General features: G+C 35.6%; 1 protein-coding gene across 8 annotated transcripts in view; it reads right to left on the bottom strand.

Moving 5' to 3' along the window:
- Window positions 1-23,036, bottom strand: part of CSNK1G3 (casein kinase 1 gamma 3) — a 131,586-nt gene that overhangs the window by 79,725 nt on the left and 28,825 nt on the right. For all 8 annotated transcript variants that reach the window (XM_024118321.3, XM_028493168.2, XM_055086731.1 and 5 more), the window contains exons 2-3: window positions 13,299-13,724; window positions 4,575-4,615 (exon numbers count right to left, since the gene is read on the bottom strand). In XM_024118321.3, the coding sequence (XP_023974089.1) occupies window positions 4,575-4,615; window positions 13,299-13,476 (219 nt within the window). In that variant the 5' untranslated portion in view covers window positions 13,477-13,724. The remainder of the gene's footprint in view (window positions 1-4,574; window positions 4,616-13,298; window positions 13,725-23,036) is intronic.

Raw genomic sequence — 23,036 nt, 5'->3', positions numbered from 1 at the left:
GAGGTCCTGGATCATCTTCACTATCATTATTCTGAATTCTTTTTCTGGAAGGTTGCCTATCTCCACTTCATTTAGTTGTTTTTCTGGGGTTTTATCTTGTTCCTTCATCTGGTATATAGCCCTCTGCTTTTTCATCTTGTCTATCTTTCTGTGAATGTGGTTTTTCATTCACAGGCTGCAGGATTCTAGTTCTTCTTGCTTCTGCTGTCTGTCCTCTGGTGGATGAGGCTATCTAAGAGGCTTGTGCAGGTTTCCTGATGGGAGGGACTCTCAACTCTTATATAATGTAATACTCTACTAGTCATCTTTGTCTCCCTAAGGTTAAATCCAGATAGTCAACTTTAAGCACAGTGTAAAATAAATTAATGTCATAAATGTATACAAGGTTAAGTGGCTATTAGATCAAGCATTAGGCAAATCTGTGTTTGACTCTTTGACCCTGAAGAAGAGTATACTGTGAACATTCATGTCTAGAATGGTGGCCCTGATTCTATTTCTCCTGTTCCCAGGAATTCACCTCTAAACTATATATTTCTAATGTAAAGAAAAGTAAGAAATTACAGAAAAGTAAGAAAGAACAAAGACGGAGACAGGAAAATTCTGAGAGTAGTAACAATATATATTTTTTTAATTTTTAGCTGGAGTACAGCTTACAATAAAACACACAGTTCCTAAGTATTAGGCCCATGAGCTTTGTAAATTGTATATATCCCTGCAACCACCATCTCAAAAAACCTTTAGCCTCTAAAGTTTAGAGCATTTCCATTACCCTTCTGTCAGAGATAATCACTTTTGGACTTCTATCACCTTTGGATTTGTTTTGTCCATTGTTGGATTTCATACAAATGACATTATACAATATATGTTTTCTATGTATGTGTCTGGCTTTTTTTCATTCAACGTAATGTTTTTGAGATTTTTACACACTCGCACACACACACAGAGAACATAAACAGAAGCGAAATAGATTTAACATGTAAGAAATAATAAATGTGTGAAAATATTTGCAGGAAACAAAACTGTAACAGAGTAATAACACAGGAAAATTGAACAAGATTCAACAGGAAAGTACAGCAAGCTAACAAAATTTAAACAAAACCAACAAAACTTCAGGAAGTACAAAAAAACTACAATAACAAAATTTAAAACTAATCTACCAGCACATTAATACAACAGAAAAGAGAATTTGGAAACTGGGAGATAGACAAATGTCTAAAGAATGAGAAAATTTTGTAGACTGCATCTATATAAAGTATACAAAATGCATTATGAAGGAAGAAAAATAGAAAATATAGGAAAAAGATTAGAGATCTGGACAATATAATGAGAAGGTCTAATATGCATTTGATAAGTGTCTTGAGAGAAAAGTGAGCTGAGGCAATAACTGAAGAAATAAATGCAAGAACTGATGAAAGATAAACCAGAGATTCAAGAGGAATGTGAATCCCAAACAGAATAACTAAAATATTTATACTAGGATATATCATAATGAAAGAACCAATGACAAAGACTTCGGATAAACAACCTGTAAAATCCCAGTGGAACAATTATAATCATAAAGATTATTATAAGAGAAAACAATCAGCTTAGTTCTTGCGAGGCAGAATGGTAGGGTACAACTCTAGTTAAAAGCACAGGCACTGAAACTAAATTGTATTGGGTTTGAATCCTAAATTCACTACTTACTAGCTGTTGTAGAGACTTTGGCAAGTTACTTAATCTTTTTGTACTTTTCATTTTCCTTATCTACGAAAGAGGGATAGAATATTCTTTCTCATTTTGTTTATATATACATATATATGACTTAAAATAGCTCCTTCCACATAGTGGAATTCGTCAGTTAACTATATAAAAGTATATAACCATAAGATATAATAAGAGATGCCCACTCAGGCAATCACAAGTAAAATTAAATACATAACTTATTCAATCACTAATATTCCCTAGGTAAAACATAAACCCAGATCTAACTTAGTTGAGTCAGTTCAACTTGATTCCAATACTTTACTAGCAGTAAAATTTTATTGTGCCACCATATAACAAAAGTCACCTCACCACAGGATGAATTTTTCATTATTCATGAACGACGGGTTACTATGTAACTACAAACAACAAGATATGAGGGTGGTGGCTGAGGTCAAATTTTACAAATTACCTCGAAACAAACTATCAGTATGAACTAGGGTAACATTAAATAAATGTGAACACCTTTATAGGAGATAACAGAGCTAAATGTAGTCACTGAAGTTTGCTCTCTGAACACCACTGTCAATAAATAATGCCTTTATTTGTACCAACGTACAAAAATAAGATAGCACTTAAGGCATACAGACATAACATTTTCAAGTGGTTACTTTTTAGGCAGGTTCTGAACAAAATTATATTATCTTCTATAAACAGACAATAGATACAAACATAAGATACAAAAATATATATAAGGACACTTTATATATATATATATAATACATACACATACACACACACACACACACAAATATTTAGTAAACTAAGTACCAAACCATGGTCAAACAGTTTATGTGAAAAATCTTCTGTCCTGCCAATATATTTTTTGGATGAATCTGAGGCAAGCATGACTCTATACCATACTTCAACCTCAAAATACCACAAAGAGATCCAAAAATATTCCCAGTTCTCCCAAAGAATACCGAATAACCACAATTATTATATGTAGTCCTGGATCACTGTGCTTTAAAAAGGGATAAATCAGAGCAGAGAAAGAATGTCCACCCGCCAAAAAAAAGAAGAAAAATAAGGGGATAGTGATATGACATGAAGGTAAACTAACAAAAGTGACTTATGTGTGTATACATAAGAAGGCTAAAAGATGACATAAGGCATCAAAGATGGGCACAGGGTAAACAAGTTCCAAATGTGAAAATAACAGGACCTAAGTGTCACCAGTTAATGACTGAAATGGACAAGTAAAGGTCAGCCTAGAGGGGCTCCTATTTTGATACAACGGTTTATTTGCCCTAACATCAGTTAAACATCTGATAGATATCTGAAGCTACTCACTACAGGCCATCAATAACACAGAATATGGGTGTTGCCAGACTTCCATCCTTGTGTGCCACCCCAACTCCCAATACGGTACAACATCTAGATCCCAGACCACTGGCCTAGAACATGGGAAAAGAAAGAAATCCAAAGAAAAAGTCAGCAGTGCCCATTCCCTGCATCCTGGGCCTCCCTATTGTGATTCACACAAACTAACTCCCCTCATCCTGATTTCACACTCATGAGGGAACACTGTAATTTCAATGTAGCATTCTATGTATATCAGCCTACAGAAAGAAAACATACTATTTATACTGATTTGGGCATTCTGGACCCATAATAGTAAAATACCTCACTGTAAGTTAGAAATTAACTCTTCCTAAATATTTACACCTCTGAGAGCTTGACTGATTGCATGAATTGATTAATACTGTGAATCCACTTCTGACTAACAGTGACAATCTTAATGAGACAACCTTGAACCAGATTTTCTGTCATAAAGTCAAGGACCAGAACTTAAACCTAGGTGAACTCATGCCAGGTAAATGCCAGTCCCAAGTCACATGTCAGCCAGCCAGTCTCTCCTGGTGGCACCACAACCCTTCTGTGCATTTTTATTTCCCAGTAAAAGTAAACAGCATTTGTTGCGGTGAAACTTGGTTTACACTTACAGGATACTTAAAATTAAGTAGCACAGTTTTCTAACTCATCCCCAAAGTTTTTTTTTTTAATTTTTTTTATTTCTCCCACTTGCCTCTTCCTCAAATAGTCTCTCCTTCTATATTAAAGTCACATTACCTTAATAACAGTGGTTATATTGGCAGAGACGAGATTGAGACTGGCAGGCAGGCTGGGAAAACCAAGCCATGCTCAACCTCAAGGAAACATGGCTGGCAAACCAAAGAGAACAGATGTGCCCGCAGAAAGTTATATCTTATAAAAATTCCCAGATCCCAACTATTCAAAAAAAAAGCTGCCTTATAGCTGTCATAACCAGGCACATTTGGGACTTCAAAACAGTCCCAGGGGAGTTTGCTTGCCTGGCTATCCACCCACATCAAGAATTTCTGAATCCCTGAAGGTCAAGCAATAGCCAAGTTTTACCAAATATAAAAACATCAACAGAAAAAGAGATGTTGGAAGGTACCTCAAATACATTTTCAAATAATGTAATCCTGAATACTAAGGACACCTTTGTCCAAATGCTTGAATCAGGAAGAAAAATCTTACATTCTAACTTTTATCTAATTAAAAATGCCAATATGCCAGCTTCCTTAAATTCAGAATTTTTTAAATTCAGTTCTATAATGCTGCCAAAGTAAAGGGATTAAGTTTTTGTAACACACAAAGACACAGATATCTTATATATACATTATCATACACTTGAGGGGCATGATGATGCTAGGAGCTTAATAACAAAAGATCAGTTACACTTCCCACTTTCCCAATAAACACTCAAGTTAAAATGATATGAAAAAAAAGTAGTGAAAATGCAACTTAATCATTAAAGAAATAAGAAGAAAATAATTAAAGAAAAATAAGAAACATGAACTTACCAGTTTAATGGCCACATATTCATTTGTGTATAAATTTTTCCCTTGAAAAAAAAAGAAAAATGTCAGATTCTACCAGCAATGAATTTTTAAAGATACATTATGTAAAACTGTACTCTGGGGGTTCGGGGGAAGCACATAACACATTTAAATGAAACATAGGTTTTTGCTTCCAACTATTTAGCAGAAGTCTCAATAACAAGGAAATATTTAAATTTATGATCAACTCCATAACATATTTAGTATTTCACCTGGATTCAGAGTAGAAAGTAATACTAATATATACTTTAGTCCATTTACTAAAAAAAAAAAGAAAAATTCTTATTTTGTGGGAATACTGCATACAATTTACAAAGTAATCAGTAGGCAAACACATGCTAAACTAAATTTCAAAACTAGAACCCTATATAGAAACAGGAGTACAAAATTCCTTTCTCGACCACCACCTCATTTTAAATCCTTCATTATTATGGGATGTAATCTTAATAGGGCTCATATGTAATCTAGTAAAGAGATCAAATATATAGAAAAAAATCTGGAATACCTTTAAAATAAAATAAAATTTTAAAAGTATTATTCAATAATTGGCTTTGACAAACTAGTTATTACTCTGAGGGGAAGAAGGGTTATTAAGAACTTGCCTTACAACCAAATTAAATTCCAGGTATTTTAAGAGTTAGATATAAGCCATAAAACAAGAAAAAATATTTATCAGGCCAGCTATAGAAACCTTTTTGAGCATTAAAAATAAATGGAAAAAGATTAAAAGATCAGAAGATTTTATACAGATAGCTTAAAATATTTTAAACTTTTGTAAGTTGAAAAAAACTATTATATACAAAGAACAGGTGAAAAACAAATCAGAATAAAGATTTAATATAATTAATATGTGAAGAATTCAAATGAATTACAGTAATCATTGGCACCAGCAACTTGAAAATAATCTAGAAAATTCCAAGGGGTCAACATCTGTAGTTCAAGTAAAATACTATGGAGAATTAAGTATATGAAGAAAATCTGATACCGAAATTAATGTGCTTCTTTACAAGTACAGTTCAAAGAATAAAAAATAGAACAATATTTGATTTCTTGATTTTCAGTATTCTTTCAATAAGCATGTACTTTTTTTTTTTTTTTTTTTTTTTTTTTGTGGTACGCGGGCCTCTCACCGTTGTGGCCTCTCCCGTTGTGGAGCACAGGCTCCGGACGCGCAGCCCCAGCGGCCGTGGCTCACGGGCCCAGCCGCTCAGCGGCATGTGGGATCTTCCCCGACCGGGGCACGAACCCGTCTCCCCTGCATCAGCAGGCGGACTCTCAACCACTGCGCCACCAGGGAAGCCCTACTATTTTTATAGTAAGAAAAACAGAACACTGATCGTTGTTGTTTTTAACTGTGATAGTAACTGGCCCTGGTCACAATGGCTACTTAACACAAAATAGGTAATCATCAACTTTCACACATGTGATTTTTCCAACATAATACTCCTAACTTCGTTTTATACAACAGCTAATAAATGGCAGTAAAACTTCTAGACAAAATTTCAGTCTTGGATATGCTGCCACAGTCAGCAGTATTTTCACCATAAGAATCTTTGCCACAAGCAGTTTCACAGCACAGCTAATTGCACATGAGGCAATTTTGCTGGAAAAGATCAAACAATGAAAATAAAATTTAAAATGAACGTTAAAAAGGACACAATGACACACGAAAAATTAGTAATAAAATATTTTAAAGATTCTACTGTGCAAAATGAAAATACAAAAAATATCTGAATACATTTAAAACGTGTATAGAGTCATGATTATAGTTGTATTATGGTATATCTGAGAAAAGGTGATACTTCCTTTGTCAAAGTCAATCATTAAGGATTCAGAATCTCATGTTGGACCTAAGTTCTCTACAACATAAAAAAACTCTACTAACTCGAAGACTCCACAGATATCCCTGGAAATAAAATGAACAATCGAGGGATGCTCCTATTTATTATCAATATATGTAACCTATATAACTAGTAGTAAATCCCTAGACTACATTTAAATGTTCCATCACTTGACCAGTCTTTATGTTTTACCAAATCATCTAAGCCAGATTCTGTACCAAATACAAAAATTCTGTCTCCATAATGTTCTCCACTATCAAATAGCAAAAATTTTCACTATTTTCAAGAAACTTACACTCATCAGGAATCATGTAACCATTTCTTTATGGGGGATAGGAAGAGCTTGATTCTTCTTTTGCCTCCAACTTCTAATATTGCATGATAAATCTGATAAAGACAGCATTAGAGCGCAAGCTGTTGTATCTAAATTAGCCAAAGAATTGACAATTAATGCTCTGGATGACTGTTGTGAGTTACTAGCTGCTTCTTTATATTTGCTATAGCTTGGTAAGCTTTTGGTTTGAGGTGTGGCAGGGATGACTGTGTTCACTGAAGGATCTGCAAAGTGATGTTCTCATTTTCTAGTATTGTATGCAATCTGGCTTTTCACTCTCTTATGTCATACCTCTAGTAAGTTTTCTTATCATTTTATTTTCTATCGAGTCAATATATGTAGTTGTTTTATTCACTATTTTAAGACCACTAAGCTACTCATCGCTATTTAGACCATTATGAGGCCTAAGATTTATATAAAATAAAAATATAAGGAGGTTAGGAGGGTGGGATAGACACACTACTATATATAAAATAGATAATCAACAAGGACCTACTGTATAGCACAGGGAACTCTACTCAATACTCTGTAATAACCTATATGGGAAAAGAATCTGAAAAAGAATAGATATACATATAACTAAATAACATTGCTATATACCCGAAACATAACACTGTAAATCAAGTATACTCCAATATAAAATAAAAATTTTTTAAAAACATGAAAGTACTGCATCAGTGGAGAAGTTAAACCAAACTGTCAACCAGTCGAAACCAAACTGTCAAACCAAAATGTCAACCAGTTATTTTATCTTTTACAGCATTGAAACCAAATTGTCAATAAGTTATTTCACCCTTTACAGCAAAGCTGCCTTATGGTCAATGAGTTGTATGGCCAAACAGTAAAACTGCCTGCAGCAAAGACTTATGGCGAAAATACCTAGAACTGTTGCCACCACTGTACAGCAGTGTTTGTTCATATAAATATTATAATGCTTTTCTGAGTTTTGTCCTTATTTTATAAAAATGAGTGAAAAAAAGCATTCATTCTAATGCTAAATAGCATGAGTCTCATAAACCCACCACACTTATCACAAAGATGGAGCTCAATAGGAGTACCCAAAGTGGTGAATGCTAACCTATAGTGAGGTACTCACTGAGCCCATAAATATAAAAAAATTTTAGAAAACATACCATATTTTTAGCCAATAAGTTCAGCATTTAGATGAGCCTTCATATATATTTTCAGAATGTGTTATGTATAAAATTGTAGTCTTCCTCTAGTAAGCTTGAGGTGAATAATTTAATGGTACAATGAAAAACTTAATCTTGAGGAACTGGTGTCTAACAAAGGAACAATTGTGTTTTGAGTTTAAATATGGAATTTATATTTCCTCAAGACATTATCATCTTTTCATAATTATCCTGTATATGATATTTATTCACAAGCGCACAGGGAAAAATATTCATAGGACAAGAAGTTAGGTTAAAAACAAATTCCACAGAATCAAAATAAACCACATACTTCTAAAAGTACTGTTTGTGTTGGCATTTACATGTTCAAATGTCTACTTTTAAGTCAAAGCAGAAAGTACAAAATCCTAAAAGCGTCACCTTTTTTTGAACATTAGAGATTTTGCTGAACTTTGAGGGCTATATTTATAAAGATGAACATAGATTGAACAACACTACCAATGCATTTTTGTCACCTTGCATAGGCATAGCCTTAAATAATTGGCTTTTAATCGATATTTGTTATATATATGAACTAACAACGCACAGAATATGTGTTTGTGGGTAAAATACGAGTAAAAGAGAGGGAGTGTATGTATAGAGGGAATGCAGTTAAGAGAAGGCTCCAAGTAGACTGGTTCCAGTTAACTGATGTTTTAAAAATCCAATTTCAAAAGACATTTTCAATAGAGCTTTGTGCCACACTGAACTTGAAAAGATGGTTTTACCAATTTTGTGGCATTTGGGTCGTCATTATTATAAAACTATGTTCTACAGAAACTACATATACGTTTACATCAGGGATTACTAATTAACCAAAATATACCTGTGCCCCTTCCTTAATAAGAATGCCCAAGTTTTAAAATGGCTGTCCAGCTAGACTAAATTTCTAGCCTCTTTTTCAGCTTGGTGCGGCCATGTGATCAAGTTCTGGATATGAGTCGATGTTAAGGTATGTCACTCCCCACTTCCAAGAATGAACATGTGCTCTTCTGGCCCTTTTTCTTCTTCTTGCTGGCTGGCTGGAAGAGAGACTGAAGCCACATATTGAGCATGCAGAGATACCCTGACAGCTCTGGGTGCTGTCCTTCTGGTCTGTGTTATGTGAAAAAGAAACGATTTTGCCTAACACCACTATATTCTAGGATCTCTTTGTTATAGCATCATAGTCTATTCCTTATTATTACATTTTTCAGATAAGTTTTAAGCTCCAGTTAGTAAAAGAAGAAAATCAATAAACATTTATAAAAATGATGAATCCGGGCTTCCCTGGTGGCGCAGTGATTGAGAGTCCGCCTGCCGATGCAGGGGACACGGGTTCATGCCCCGGTCCGGGAGGATCCCACATGCCGCGGAGCAGCTGGGCCCGTGAGCCATGGCCGCTGGGCCTGCGCGTCCGGAGCCTGTGCTCCGCAACGGGAGAGGCCACAGCAATGAGAGGCCCGCGTACCACAAAAAAAAATAAAAATAAAAAAATAAAGATGAATCCACTCAAATCTGTATATTTACTTGATAAATACTGTAAGGCCTGCAGAATTTTCAACAAAACAATTCTTAAATATAAACAATAAATTAAGAAGAGTTATAAGCTATACAGGAACAAGAGGAGAAAAAACAAAAATAAAAGAAGTTATAAAAACTTCTGTGGTCTACTTAATTATATCAAAATTTACAATATCCTATTTCAGATAATGGGAATTCATAGACAAATATATAACAGCCTTGTTCTGTGTTCCTTTACGTCACAGTCAGTCAGGCGTAGCCACAAGAGGGGACACAGAAGAAGCTCAGGAAAACAAAGTTTATTATACTCCAGGTCCTAGAAAGGGGGTCACAAAAGAAGCATCATGTTTTGGTCAGGTGGTAGAAGACAGGAGCAAGGGAAGAGCTTAGGCCAAGGCCTTTATCGGTGTTTCTGCAGGAAAGGCAAGGCAGGGCAGGGTAAACAGCTTAGGACTGGGTAATTTGAATAATTCTGTTAGCCTTTGGTGGGCAGTCTCTAGTTGTCTTGTACTTGGCCATGGGATGAGTTAAGGAAGAGGAAAATTGCCTTCTGGAGTGCATGGGCCAGAGAGGAGGTATGGCTCTGGATTGGTTAGTTTGCAGATCAAGGCATGCTCCCAGTTGAGTCCTTTGCTATCTTTAAGAACTGGCTAGCCTGTAAAGGAGCAGTCTCTCCACAGCTAGAAAGGTTTTGAGGTTTTTTTGTTTTTATTATTAAAGCAATGTTATGTTGGCTGAACTGTAAAGCAGAAAGGTACTCCATATATTCTGGAATACATCTGCAGTAAGAGGGCTCACCTCAGGTTTGTTGTTTTTTTTTTAATTGAAATATGGTTGACCAGAAAGGTTTTTTTAAGATGTTAAAGCATATGGGAAAATAAAAAATATATACAGTATAACCCCACATTTTAGTTAGCTTTGTTTTGTCTCATTCAGTGCCTGTTAAAAACATTTCTAGGGGTTTTGGTTGATTGTCTAAGCTAGAAATACATCTAACATGCAGCAGGATGCAAGCCTTACCACAATACAAAGATAAAATAAAACCAAAAATATATCAATTCATCATTTTACAATTAAAAATACAGATAAAAATGATAGTAAATACATTTACTTAAATTTAATTTTAGATTATTTCAAAAGTTCAACTATTTTTTTTTAATCTCAAGGCCAATTTTTATGTCCAACTTTTTTTTTCTGTACTTTCAACAGAGGGTAATAGTGTCTCTCCTTGGGGCATTTAGAAATGGCAGTGGAGGTTGGGGGAAGGGCATTTGGGGTTGCATGTGGAGATGCAACTCCTATTTAGTGCCCAAGAAGTCTGAAGTTCTAAACACCATGCACTGCATTGGACAGTCCTCTACAAAAAAAAAACAAAACAACAAAAACCTGTCCAGCCCAAGGTGCTAATAGCATCTTTGTTGAAAATCACTTACCTGTAACATATATACCTTATATTCTTTTTTACCCAATATTAAGCACAAAAATTTCAGTGCCAGAAATCAAATGTCTATTAACATGTTTTTAAAGAAAGCACCTTAAGAATTCAAACCAGCTTTTCCCATTAGCATGCTTATCCAGGTACAGAAAGAATGATACTTATCACAACTTTTTCTGTACAGAGAAATCACTTGGGACCTTTAGAAAAAGGAATAAAATGTCCCTTTATTTAGTAGTCTATCAAGAGAGAAAAATATGATTAAATTAGTTCTGCAAGTATATATGTTACATGTATCATAAGTACACATAAAACACAGTTACATGGATAGATAATACATTTAAATAAATAGATGTACACAAATATATAATAAAAACCCATAGATAGATTAGGTACAGAGAGATAGATAAATAGATGATGGATGGATGGATGGATGGATGGACTAGTAAGTCATCTTATGCCTATTGCTGCTCATTCACAGACTGCAAAAGAAAGGGTTATTTTGCTGTTTTTTCAGTACATAGCTTATATAGTTTCAATATATATGGGTACATATAGTTTCTCATACTGCCCTAGTTAAAATGTTCCACTAGATTGTTTTGTGTGTATACACACACACACACACACACACGCACACACACAGATGTATATATATGTAGTTATTTTGAAATAAACTACATGAAACCAATTTTGAATAAAAAATGCCGAAGTACTACGGTACTATAGTTATACACAAAGAGAAACAGAGTGACAGGTGAAGTACAAATATTTATATACAACAAAATATATAGCTATAAAACTAATTTATATTAAAAAATTTAAATAAATATACATATAACATGCTATAATTTTAATTAAAAACAAATATCTTGATATCTTTTAATGGAGAACAATCATTGTTTTCCTAAAACAGGCAAGTATAGTGCTGGTCCTTTTATACTATTATCTAAATTTAACCTTCACAATAATTTAAGAAGTGGAAATATCCCATTTTAAATCCCAATGGGATTTAAAAATCCCATTTTAAAGTTGAGAAATTTGAAGCCCCATATAGTTAAATGACTTATGTATTCCATAATGGCAGAGACAAATTTTATATTTTTCCGGTGTATCATCAGTGCCTAATCATGCCTCATACATAATACTGTAGACATGCAATAAATTTTGAATGGATAGATGGATGTATAATAGTTCAAGGTTGGATAAGTAAATAACCTGTTTTTTTCTTCTAATGCCAAAATCAGAAACAATTTAAGAATTTCAAAATATCTAATTCAATATCCTTCAAAAAATAAAATGTAAAACATTCACCCTTTCAAATATTTGCGTCCTTTCTAAAATGCAGAAGAGTCTGTCAGACACATCATTTAACAGCAATGTACAAAATATGTCGTTGCCTTTTATTGCCTTGCTTCATTCAAAGATTTAATGTACATTAGCTACATAAAACAGTAATAAAATGAAGGAATAACTACAAATTAGAGTGTTTTACAAGATGAAAAAGGAGAAGCAGTCGAGTAGATGAACATACAATTGCTTACATTTCTAACAGCAGGGTTGAATCTAATGAAAATTGTGAAGCCAAGTTTTTTCTTTTTATTTCCGAAGTTTACACTCTTGCATTGACCAGAGAGCCCTCAGGGTACCTCAATACTGATTCCCATAAAACTGTGCTACCCTCCTTCTTGTTTCTCTTCAGTGAAGATAGCCACATCTTTATTGCATTAGGAGTTAAAAATGTAGATTTGGATCGTGAGTCCATCTTAAATTGCTGTGTGACATTTGGCAAGAAACCTTCCCTCACTGAGTTTCAAATGCCTTAAATGTAGAGTTAGGAGGTTTAAATTAGACCAGTATTTCCCAAACTTACCTGATTATAAGAATAAACTGAGTGAGTACTTTGTGTCCCTTATTAAGAATATAGATTCCTAAACTACCCTGGATATACTTGTGGGAAGGGGAGAATAGAATACAATACTGTAAATTTCACTGATTTTTGATGCAGTTTCAGCATATTACCTTGACTTTAAGCCATACATATCCTCCTAAAGTAACTAGTTACTAAATGTTTTCAAATCAGAAAAGGTAGCCTAAATATCATTCCTAAAAAATACATTGCAAAGGCTTTCCTGGTATCTATTTCAGCTTGCTGGGGCTTTTTAATTTACTTTCTTTTTTCTCATATTCTGGATGGTTTATCTCAAGTAAACAGATATTGTTATACTAGGGAATTACTGACAAATGAAAATAGAAGTATATTAGAAATTCCTAATATCTATATTCTTTAAAATTATCACAACAATTAAACAACTGAACAATTAAGTAACTAAATCATTTCATTAAAAAGTATCTTTCATTTTAAAAAATGCTCCCAGCTTTATGGAATAAACAAAATAGTCTTACCTAATCGTAATTCTCCAAAATTCCCACATCCAATTTTTTTTCCGACTCTAAAGTTAGGTCCAACCATTAAAACTCCAGAGGATGAAGAACCAGTTCCTCGAGTGTTGTGTCCTGACCGACCACTAGGTCGTGCCATTCTATCATCTGATTTGTCCTTGTCTTTCTTTTTATTATCCATATCAAGTTTGCGGTACTCCACTTTGAATTCTTTAATCAAGACGAGCACACTGAAATAGGGTATCGTGAGAATAGGTACATCACTAGGTAACTGTACCAGGTGGGTAATGTTAACATTCAAATTGCAGTAGGTAGTCAATTAACTGGTGCGTGTTCATCCCATTCGTAAAATTTTTCTCAGTTTTCTTTTCAGCAAAACATGTCTTCAAAATTATCTTTTCAATAATGTGAGCTGATATTGATAGTGACCTAGAACAGTAAGAAAAGAAAATCAGTCAACTTAGAGAATTAAAAAACATATGTTTGGGAAATTAATAACATAACCAAAGTTTAGACAATGGACTATTACTATTTGTTAATGCCCACTGAAATCAAACCTCAGTAGACTCTTAATCATTACCCTTTATTCCTATACTTTAATACCAAAAGGGTTCACAAAAACAAAACCAAACAAAGAAATCAGGGATTTGGTTACTTCTTAGAAATAAATAAAAGTAATAAATAAAAGTAACAAAAATGTATTGAGAGGGACTTCCCTGGTGGTCCAGTGGTAAAGAATCCACCCTCCAATGGAGGGGGGCATGCCGCGGGGCAACTAAGCCCGCGTGCCACAACTACTCAGCTCACACCTCTCAACAAGAGAGCCCTCATGCCACAAACTACAGAGCCCACGCATTCTGGAGCCGGTGCACCACAACTAGAGAGAGAAAACCCACACGCCGCAACTAGAGAGAAGCTTGCGCACCACAGCGAAGAGCCCGTGTCACAACGAAAGATCTCACATGCCACAACTGAGACCCAACATGGCCAAAAAAAAAAGAAAAAAGAAATAAAGTCACTGTTTAAAAAAAAAAAATGTATTGAGTGTTTCATAAGCCAATATACATTCACTAACCAAGTCCTTCTAACTTAGAATCATTTCAATTAAAAAAAAAATACTCAAAGAATTCCAGTAAGTCAATATAAGATTTTCAATTTAAATTAAAGCAGAAAAAGAGAATACATTTTGTAAATTAGTAAAAGATCTTAATAAAAATATCGTCCACATATTCATACACTTAATAATTTTCAAAGGCTTTTCAAGTATACATTCTCATTTGATCTTCATTTATTCAAATATTTATTACTCATTAAGTATATATTATCCATAACTATATATGGGAATGGAACAATCATAACAAGGGTTGAAATATTTTAATTATCAGTATTTATCAGAAAATATCAGTATTTTCTGATCAGCTTTTAGCAACCCACCAAATATGCAATTATTCCTAACACCTAATCTATTTATAAAGTTTCTTATTATATTTGCCATACTCAATATTGCAGATGAAACTATAAGCATCTGTTTGGTATAAGTAAAATCGAATCATTTTTACATATACTGTTTGCTCTCTTTCCAGCTATAATAGAATAACTGATACTGAACTTCCCCTCTTGCTATAAATAATTATGAAACTGGACAAAACATATGAAGCACCTGTTTCCAGGCACTGGATAATAGGCAGTGTAAGAGAAAATAGAAACACAGAAGGTGATTTCCACCTTCACCCAAGATCTCCAGCTAGGGACAATTTTCTGACTACAGCCCAGGGAAATGGAGGCTCAGGCAGTGCACAGTGATCATAGATCAGAGTTTGGGACTGCTGAAGCTAGTGGAATTTGCAGGACCTCACAGTACTGAAGGTGAGGCAGTTGTACAGTTTTAGGGATAGGAGGTGACAAGGCAGAAGCTAGGCTAGCAGACAAAGGCTACTATGGGGTTAAATAAAGACTGGAGATACTAAAGGCTGTGCAGTGCTAGAATATCTTAAAGTTCCTATCTAGTCATGGTGGAGGAACCTCATTAATATCCCAGAATTCAGCTGAAATACCAGAAAGACCAAGTCTTTAGAATAAGGACCATACCCTAGAGTAAGGACTACTATACACTGGCCCAACTAAAGCCTAAAACCAAGCCTAGATAGGATTAAGAATACCTCCAATTACACTAACAACATTCCAGAATGAAACTTGACATACTTAAAAAAAAGAGGAAAAAAAACCCAAAAACAGACTTTCAACAATGTTGAATTCATAATGTCCAGACATGAAAATGAGCAGTAAATGTGACATGCAGCCAGGAAACAAAGCCATCAAAGGAAATAGACTCCAAAATGACCCTGATATTGAAATTAGAAGACAGGACTTCAAAATTACTAAATAGCTGTTAAAGTCCTATTACATTAAAGAAAGAGACTGGAGCAGAAAAAAATATTTGAAGAAACAGTGGTTGAAAATTTCCCAAATTTACTGAAAATCATTAACCTATAAAGTGAGGAAACTCAGCAATCCCATAAAGGATAGGTACAAAGAAAATTAAACCTAGGTACATCGAAGTGCAAAAACCCCAAAATAAAGGGAAAACCTTGAAAGCAGACAGAAAAACTATGACATACAGGAGAACTTTTAACTTAACAGAAACAATGGAGACCCAAAAGAAAATGGGAGAATACGTTCAAAGCAATGAAAGAAGGAAAAGAACTCTCAACCCAGAACATGACATCCAATAAAAATTAGTCTTTAAAACTGAAAGTGAAAGAAAGCCATTTTTAGATGAAGGAAGCTAAGAATTAGTCACCAGCATACTTGCACAACAAGAAACACTTTTTTAATAGTGCATTAGGCTTAATTAAATCACATGAGACCAGATAGAAATCTGAAACTTCAAGAAGAAATGAGGAACACTAGAAATGGGAAATGCATGTGTATTCATTTCCTTAAAAGATAAATTACTCTTTAAAGCACAAATAATTTCTTAGTGTCACATAACATATGTGGAAAAAATATATATGTATAACAACAGAAATGGCAGGGGCAGGTAGTAAATGGAATTATATTATTTTAAGATTCTTATATTTGTTAAGAATGAAGTGGTTCAGTATTAATTTTAAGTAGCCCATGACAAGTTAAAAATGCATATTGTTATACCTAGACCAAATACTAAAAATTAATTACAACAGAAATATCTAAAAAGTTAACACAAGAAATAAAGTAGAATGACAAACATTTGATTAAAACAAAAGAAGAGAAATAAGAGATATGAGACAAAAAGGAAAACAGCAAGAGAATAAACTTAAAAACACACATATAATGAAAATGGATATTTTCCTAATAGAAGGCAAAAGGCTATATATTAAAAAATTAAGGTCCAACTATATGCTGTCTCTAAGAAACAACTTTAAATACAAAGACACAGATACACTGAAAGTGAAAGAATGGAAAAAGAGGGCTTTCCTGGTGGTGCAGCGGTTAGGAATCCTCCTGCCAATGCAGAGGACATGGGTTCGAGGCCTGGTCTGGGAAGATCCCACATGCTGCGGAGCAACTAAGCCCCTGAGCCACAACTACTGAGCCTGTGCTCTGGAGCCTGCGAGCCACAACTACTGAGCCCGTGCACCACAACAACTGAAGCCCATACACCTAGAGCCCATGCTCTGCAACAAGAAGCCACCACAATGAGAAGTCCGCACGGTGCAACAAAGAATAGCCCCCGCTCACCACAGAAAACCCGCGCACAGCAACGAAGACCCAACGCAGCCAAAAATAAAATAAATGAATTTATTTTTTTAAAAAAGAAAGAATAGAAAGAGAGATACTATGCAAACAGCAAGTATAATAAGATTGAGAGGCTATATTATCATACAAAGTAAACACCAAAACAAGGGATTATCTCCAAAGATACAGAGGTCCACTTCATAATAACAAAAATATCAATTCAACAGAAAGACATAAAAATCATAAAAATGACATTAAAATGAGCAAAATGAAGCAAAGACTTTAAAAAACAATGATTTGTTTGAAATGACTGTTTGAAAAAGACAATCATAGTTGAAATGTTAACACTGTTGTTTCATAACTGATAAAGTAGAAGACAAAAATATCAGTATGTATACTGACACAGGAGATCTAAATAATACCATCAATTACCCTGAACTGACATTTATAAAATACAATATCCAAAACTGAAGTATATTCCCTTTCAATGTTCATCAAGAAAGATCATATGCTGTCATTATTTAAGTCTCAAATAACTCAAACATTAGAGTACACTCTCTGATCAAAACAGAATTAGATAAGGCAACAATAATTATATAATATCTAGAAAATCCCCAAATATTTGAAATTTAAATACACTTTTAAGTAACTCATGAGTTGAAAAATAAGTCAGATGGGAAACTAGAAAAAATTTGTCACAGAATAATAAGGAAATATAACACATTAAATTTTGTAGGTTACAACTAAAGCAATGCTCAGAAGAAAATTAGAAGCTTTAAATGCCTACATTAGAAAAGAAGTTTTTAATCAAGGATCTAGATTTTCTCCTTACAATGTTAGAAAAATTAGACATAACTTGAGGAAGTACTTTAATAGCACTATTGTTAATATTCCATAGGCTTACATGAAAACATAGTCTTAACAAGTGAAAACACTGGAATTCTCGGCAGATAAATAGGAGAATATCAAAGAAACAAAACAGGGCTTCCCTGGTGGCGCAGTGGTTGGGAGTCCACCTGCTGATGCAGGGGACACGGGTTCATGCCCCGGTCTGGGTGGATCCCACATGCCGCGGAGCGGCTGGGCCCATGAGCCATGGCCGCTGAGCCTGCGCGTCCGGAGCCTGTGCTCCACAACCGGAGAGGCCACAACAGTGAGAGGCCCGTGTACCGCAAAACAAAACAAAACAAAACAAAACAAACAAACAAATAACAGAAACACTAGAATAAAAAGGATCATATCTGAAATGAAAAACGTTGGATACAATCAAAAGTAGACTGGATAAAGCAGAAGGTTATCAACAAACCTGAAAGGAGATCTAAAGAAATTATCCAGGGAGCAAAATCAATACAACAGAGAAAATAAAGCCAAAGTTTACTCTTTGAAAACAGTCAACAAAATTGGTATTGCCTAGGAAAAATGATCAAGAATAAAAAGAGAAAATATATAAATAACCAATAACAAGAATGAAAGGAGGGATATTACTAAAGATCTTATAAATACTATAAGAATAAAGAACTATTATGAGCAACTTTATAATAAATTTGATCACTTAGATGAAATGAAAAAATTCTTTGAAAAATCCAACATAGGGATACAAGATGAAACAGAAAATATCAATAGTTCTGAATCTAAATTGAATTTCTTTAAAAAAAAAATCTTCCCATAAAGACAGTATCACTGGTCAATCTATCAAATATTTAAGGAAAAAAATAATACTATCCTTACAACTCTTTCAGAAAAAACAAGAATAAGGAACACTTGTCAATTTACTTTGTGAGACCAGCAGAACTCTGAAAAAAAGCCTGACTAACACTTGAAGCAAAGAAAATTAGACCAGTGTTTCTCATAAGAATAGATACAAAAAGTTCTTCACAAAATATAAGCAAATATATAAAAAGTTTAATAAATAATAATCAAACATGGTTTAATATTAGAAATATAAGACTTAATATTTGAAATACATTCACCAAATTAGTAGGAAAAGAAAATATCTCACCAGACAAGAAAATACATTTGACAAAATTCAACCCATTAATGATTAAAACCTCTCAGTAATCCAGAAAGAGAATCAAACTTCAACCTAATAAAATGGTTTCTCCTACAAAAAAAAGTACAGCCAATATCACACTTAAATGGTGAAACACTGAACTCTTCACCAAGACTAGGAGAAAACACAAGAATGTTTGCTCTCAGATCTTCTATTCAACATTGTACAGAAGAACTAGCCTGTACAATAAGGGAAGAAAAGATGCAAAAGGCATGAAAACTGGAAAGGAAAAGGCAAAACTGTTGTTATTCAGAGACATCATGATTGTGTGTGCAGAAAACCTTATAGGGTGACGTCATCAAGAGAGCAACACAGGTCATTCCCAACTTCAGTCCCCCTCACAAGAAGACCAACTGGCAACTATCCACCGACTATCCCAGAACCCAGGGGTAAGGCTAAAGCACCCTCCTGGACCAGAGAGACAGAGAAGGGTAAGAGGAGTGGCTACACTCTGACCACACTGTCCCTCCCCCAAGCCTGGCACAGCACCACACCTACAGGGCCCCCCAAGCCTATGGTTTCTCCAGCAGGAAAACAAGAGTCCAAGTTGGACATCCAGCTCCCCAGGTATGGCAGAATGCTTCCTGGGAGGCCCACTCAGGTCTCGCCTCATCAGGATCACTGAGGGAATCTGTGGGAATCATTAAAGAAAAAAAAAAAAAAGAAAAATCTCAACAGAACAATAGCAAGAAAGGATATTGAATCAGTAGTCAAAAACCTCCCAACAAAGAAAACTCCAGGCAAGAATGAAGAATAAATAGAATTCGCAATTCCTGATGGAAATATAAAATAGTACAACTTTGGGGAAAAGTTTGATAGTTTATTGTAATTAAAATATATACCTATCCTATGACCTAACAATACCACTCTTAGGTATCTACTCAAGAGAACTGAAAACATATGTGTAGAGAAAGACTTGTACACCAGTATTTATAGCAGCTCATTCATAACAGCCAAAAACTGGAAACAATCCTAATGTCTAGTAACAGGAGAATAGATATATAAACTGATATATTCAATCAATGGAATAATACTCAGTAAATTAAAAGGAAAGAACTGCTGATACATGTAACGACATGGATGAATCTCTCAGATATGAGATTGAGGTAAGTCAGGCACAAATGAGTACATATGATATGACTCTTGTTATATGAAGTTCCAGAATCAACAAAAATAAGCTGTGGTGACAGAAATCAGATCAGGTGTTGCCTAAGGTGGTGGGAAGTTTGGAAAATGGCATAAGGGAACTTTATGGTGGGAAAGGAATGTTCTATATCTTGATTGGGAAGGGATTACACAGGTATATACATTTGTCTAAACTCTTCAAACTACACTAAAAATCTATGTGTTATATTATATGTAGATGATGCTTCAAAACATGATTTTTAGAAATAACCCACACCAAAAATAAATCAAAGCTATATCTCTAAGTTCATGTTTTTTCCCTATTATCAATTTATCATAAAATTCATCTGAAAACACTACAGTTTTTTAAAGTTAATGAACATATACATATTTTATTTCAGACTGTTTTCTTTAAAAGGGGCCTTCTACACTTTTTCTATTTAGAAGGAAGTAATTTTCCATTTGCAATATTTCATGTTATTTTCAATATATACCTTTTTGTTTACCAAATATCCAAAATAAATTCTACATGTTATAAGAATTCAAATAATACAAAGTAAAAATACCCTTGAGATGCCCATACCCCTTGTCCCTCATTCCACTTGCTCTACTCAGAGGTAAACATTACTTTCAATTTGTTTTGTATGGTCCAGATCTTTTTTGTAATGCCTGTGCATGCATATATTTATGTATAGCAGTATTCGTAAGTCTGCTTCTTTGTTTTACAGAAGAGGTCAGTGTAAAGCCTCTGAAGAACCAAAACTTCCTTACAAAAGAAACAGCATTTGAAAGCATATCATACATTGGAAAACTTTTGCCTTTTCCCTTTCATACCCCACCACTCCACATGAACCTGGAGGAGCAAGGGCCAGCATAATGAATGGCTGAGGAGACAGGAAGAAAAGTCAAGAGACAACACCAAATTCCTTCCCCAAGAGAAATCCCAGAACCAGTGGCCAAGCCTGAAACTAGGAGGCGGGAAAACAGAAGCAGGAAGAAGTGATCAATTAGCTTAAAATTGAACTTCAAACATGGCACAAGTGGGGCATGCCTTTAAGATGGCGGAGGAGTAAGATGTGGAGATCACCTTCCTCCCCACAAATACATCAGAAATACATCTACATGTGGAACAACTCCTACAGAACACCTACTGAATGCTGGCAGAAGACCTCAGACATCCCAAAAGGCAAGAAACGCCCCATGTACCCGGGCAGGGCAAAAGAAAAAAGAAAAAACAGAGACAAAAGAAAAGGAACGGGACCTACACCTCTGGGAGGGAGCTGTGAAGCAGGAAAGGTTTCCACACACTAGGAAGCCACTTCGCGGGCGGAGACTACAGGTGGCGGAGGCAGGGAGCTTCGGAGCCACGGAGGAGAGCACAGCAACAGGGGTGCAGAGGGCAAAGCAGAGAGATTCCTGCACAGAGGATCGGTGCGACCAGCACTCATCAGCCCAAGAGGCTTGTCTGCTCACCTGCCGGGGCGGGCGGGGGATGGGAGCTGAGGCTCGGGCTTCAGAGGTCGGATCCCAGGGAGAGGACTGGGGTTGGCTGCGTGAACACAACCCGAAGGGGGCTAGTGCGCCACAGCTAGATGGGAGGGAATCCAGGAAAAACTCTGGAACCGTCTAAGAGTCAAGAGACCATTGTTCCCAGGTGCGCGAGGAGCGGGGATTAAGAGCATCGCCTAAACAAGCTCCAGAGACACACGCGAGCCACGACTATCAGCGCGGACACCAGAGACGGGCATGAAACGCTAAGGCTGCTGCTGCTGCCGCCACCAAGAAGCCTGTGTGCCAGCACAGGTCACCATCCACACCTCCCCTCCCGGGAGCCTGTGCAGCCCGCCAGTGCCAGGGTCCCGTGATCCAGAGACAACATCCCCTTGAGAACACACTGCGCCTCAGGCTGTTAATAATTTTTTCTATTTTAATAACTTTATTTTCTTCCTTCCTTCCGTCCTTCCTTCCTTCTTTCCTTCCTTCCTTTTTCTCCCTTTTCTTCTGAGCTGTGTGGATAACAGGCTCTTGGTGCTCTGGCCAGGTGTCAGGACTGAGCCTCTGAGGTGGGAGAGCCAAGTTCAGGACATTGGTCCACCAGAGGCCTCCCAACCCCAAGTAATATCAAATGGCAAAAGCTCTTCCAGAGATCTCCATCTCAACACTAAGACCCAGCTCCACTCAACAACCAGCAAGCTACAGTGCTGGACACTCTATGCCAGACAACTAGCAAGACAGGAACACAAACCCACCCATTAGCAGAGAGGCTACCTAAAATCATAATAAGTTCACTGACACCCCAATACACACCACTGGACGTGGTCTGCCCACCAGAATGACAAGCTCCAGCCTCATCCACCAGAACACAGGCACCAGTCCCCTCCACCAGGAAGCCTACACAACCCAGTGAACCAACCTTACCCACTGGGAGCAGACACCAAAAACAACGGGAACTACGAACCTGCAGCCTGTGAAACGGAGACCCCAAACACAGTAAGTTAAACAAAATGAGAAGACAGAAATACGCAGCAGATGAAGGAGCAAGGTAAAAACCCACCAGACCAAACAAATGAAGAGGAAATAGGTAGTCTACATGAAAAAGAAGCAGAGTAATGATAGTAAAGATGATGCAAAATCTTGAAAATAGAATGAAGAAAATACAAGAAACATTTAACAAGGACCTAAAAGAACTAAAGAGCAAACAAACAATGATGAACAACACAATAAATGAAATTAAATATTCTCTAAAAGGAATCAATAGCAGAATAACTGAGGCAGAAGAACAGATAAGTGACCTGGAAGATAAAATAGTAGAAATAGCTACTGCAGAGCAGAATAAAGAAAAAAGAATG

Source organism: Physeter macrocephalus, chromosome 8 (genome assembly GCF_002837175.3).
Source record: "Physeter macrocephalus isolate SW-GA chromosome 8, ASM283717v5, whole genome shotgun sequence".
NCBI classification, from domain to species: domain Eukaryota; kingdom Metazoa; phylum Chordata; class Mammalia; order Artiodactyla; family Physeteridae; genus Physeter; species Physeter macrocephalus.
The sequence above is the reverse complement of the archived record's forward strand: the minus strand, read 5'-3'. Positions and strand labels throughout refer to the sequence as shown.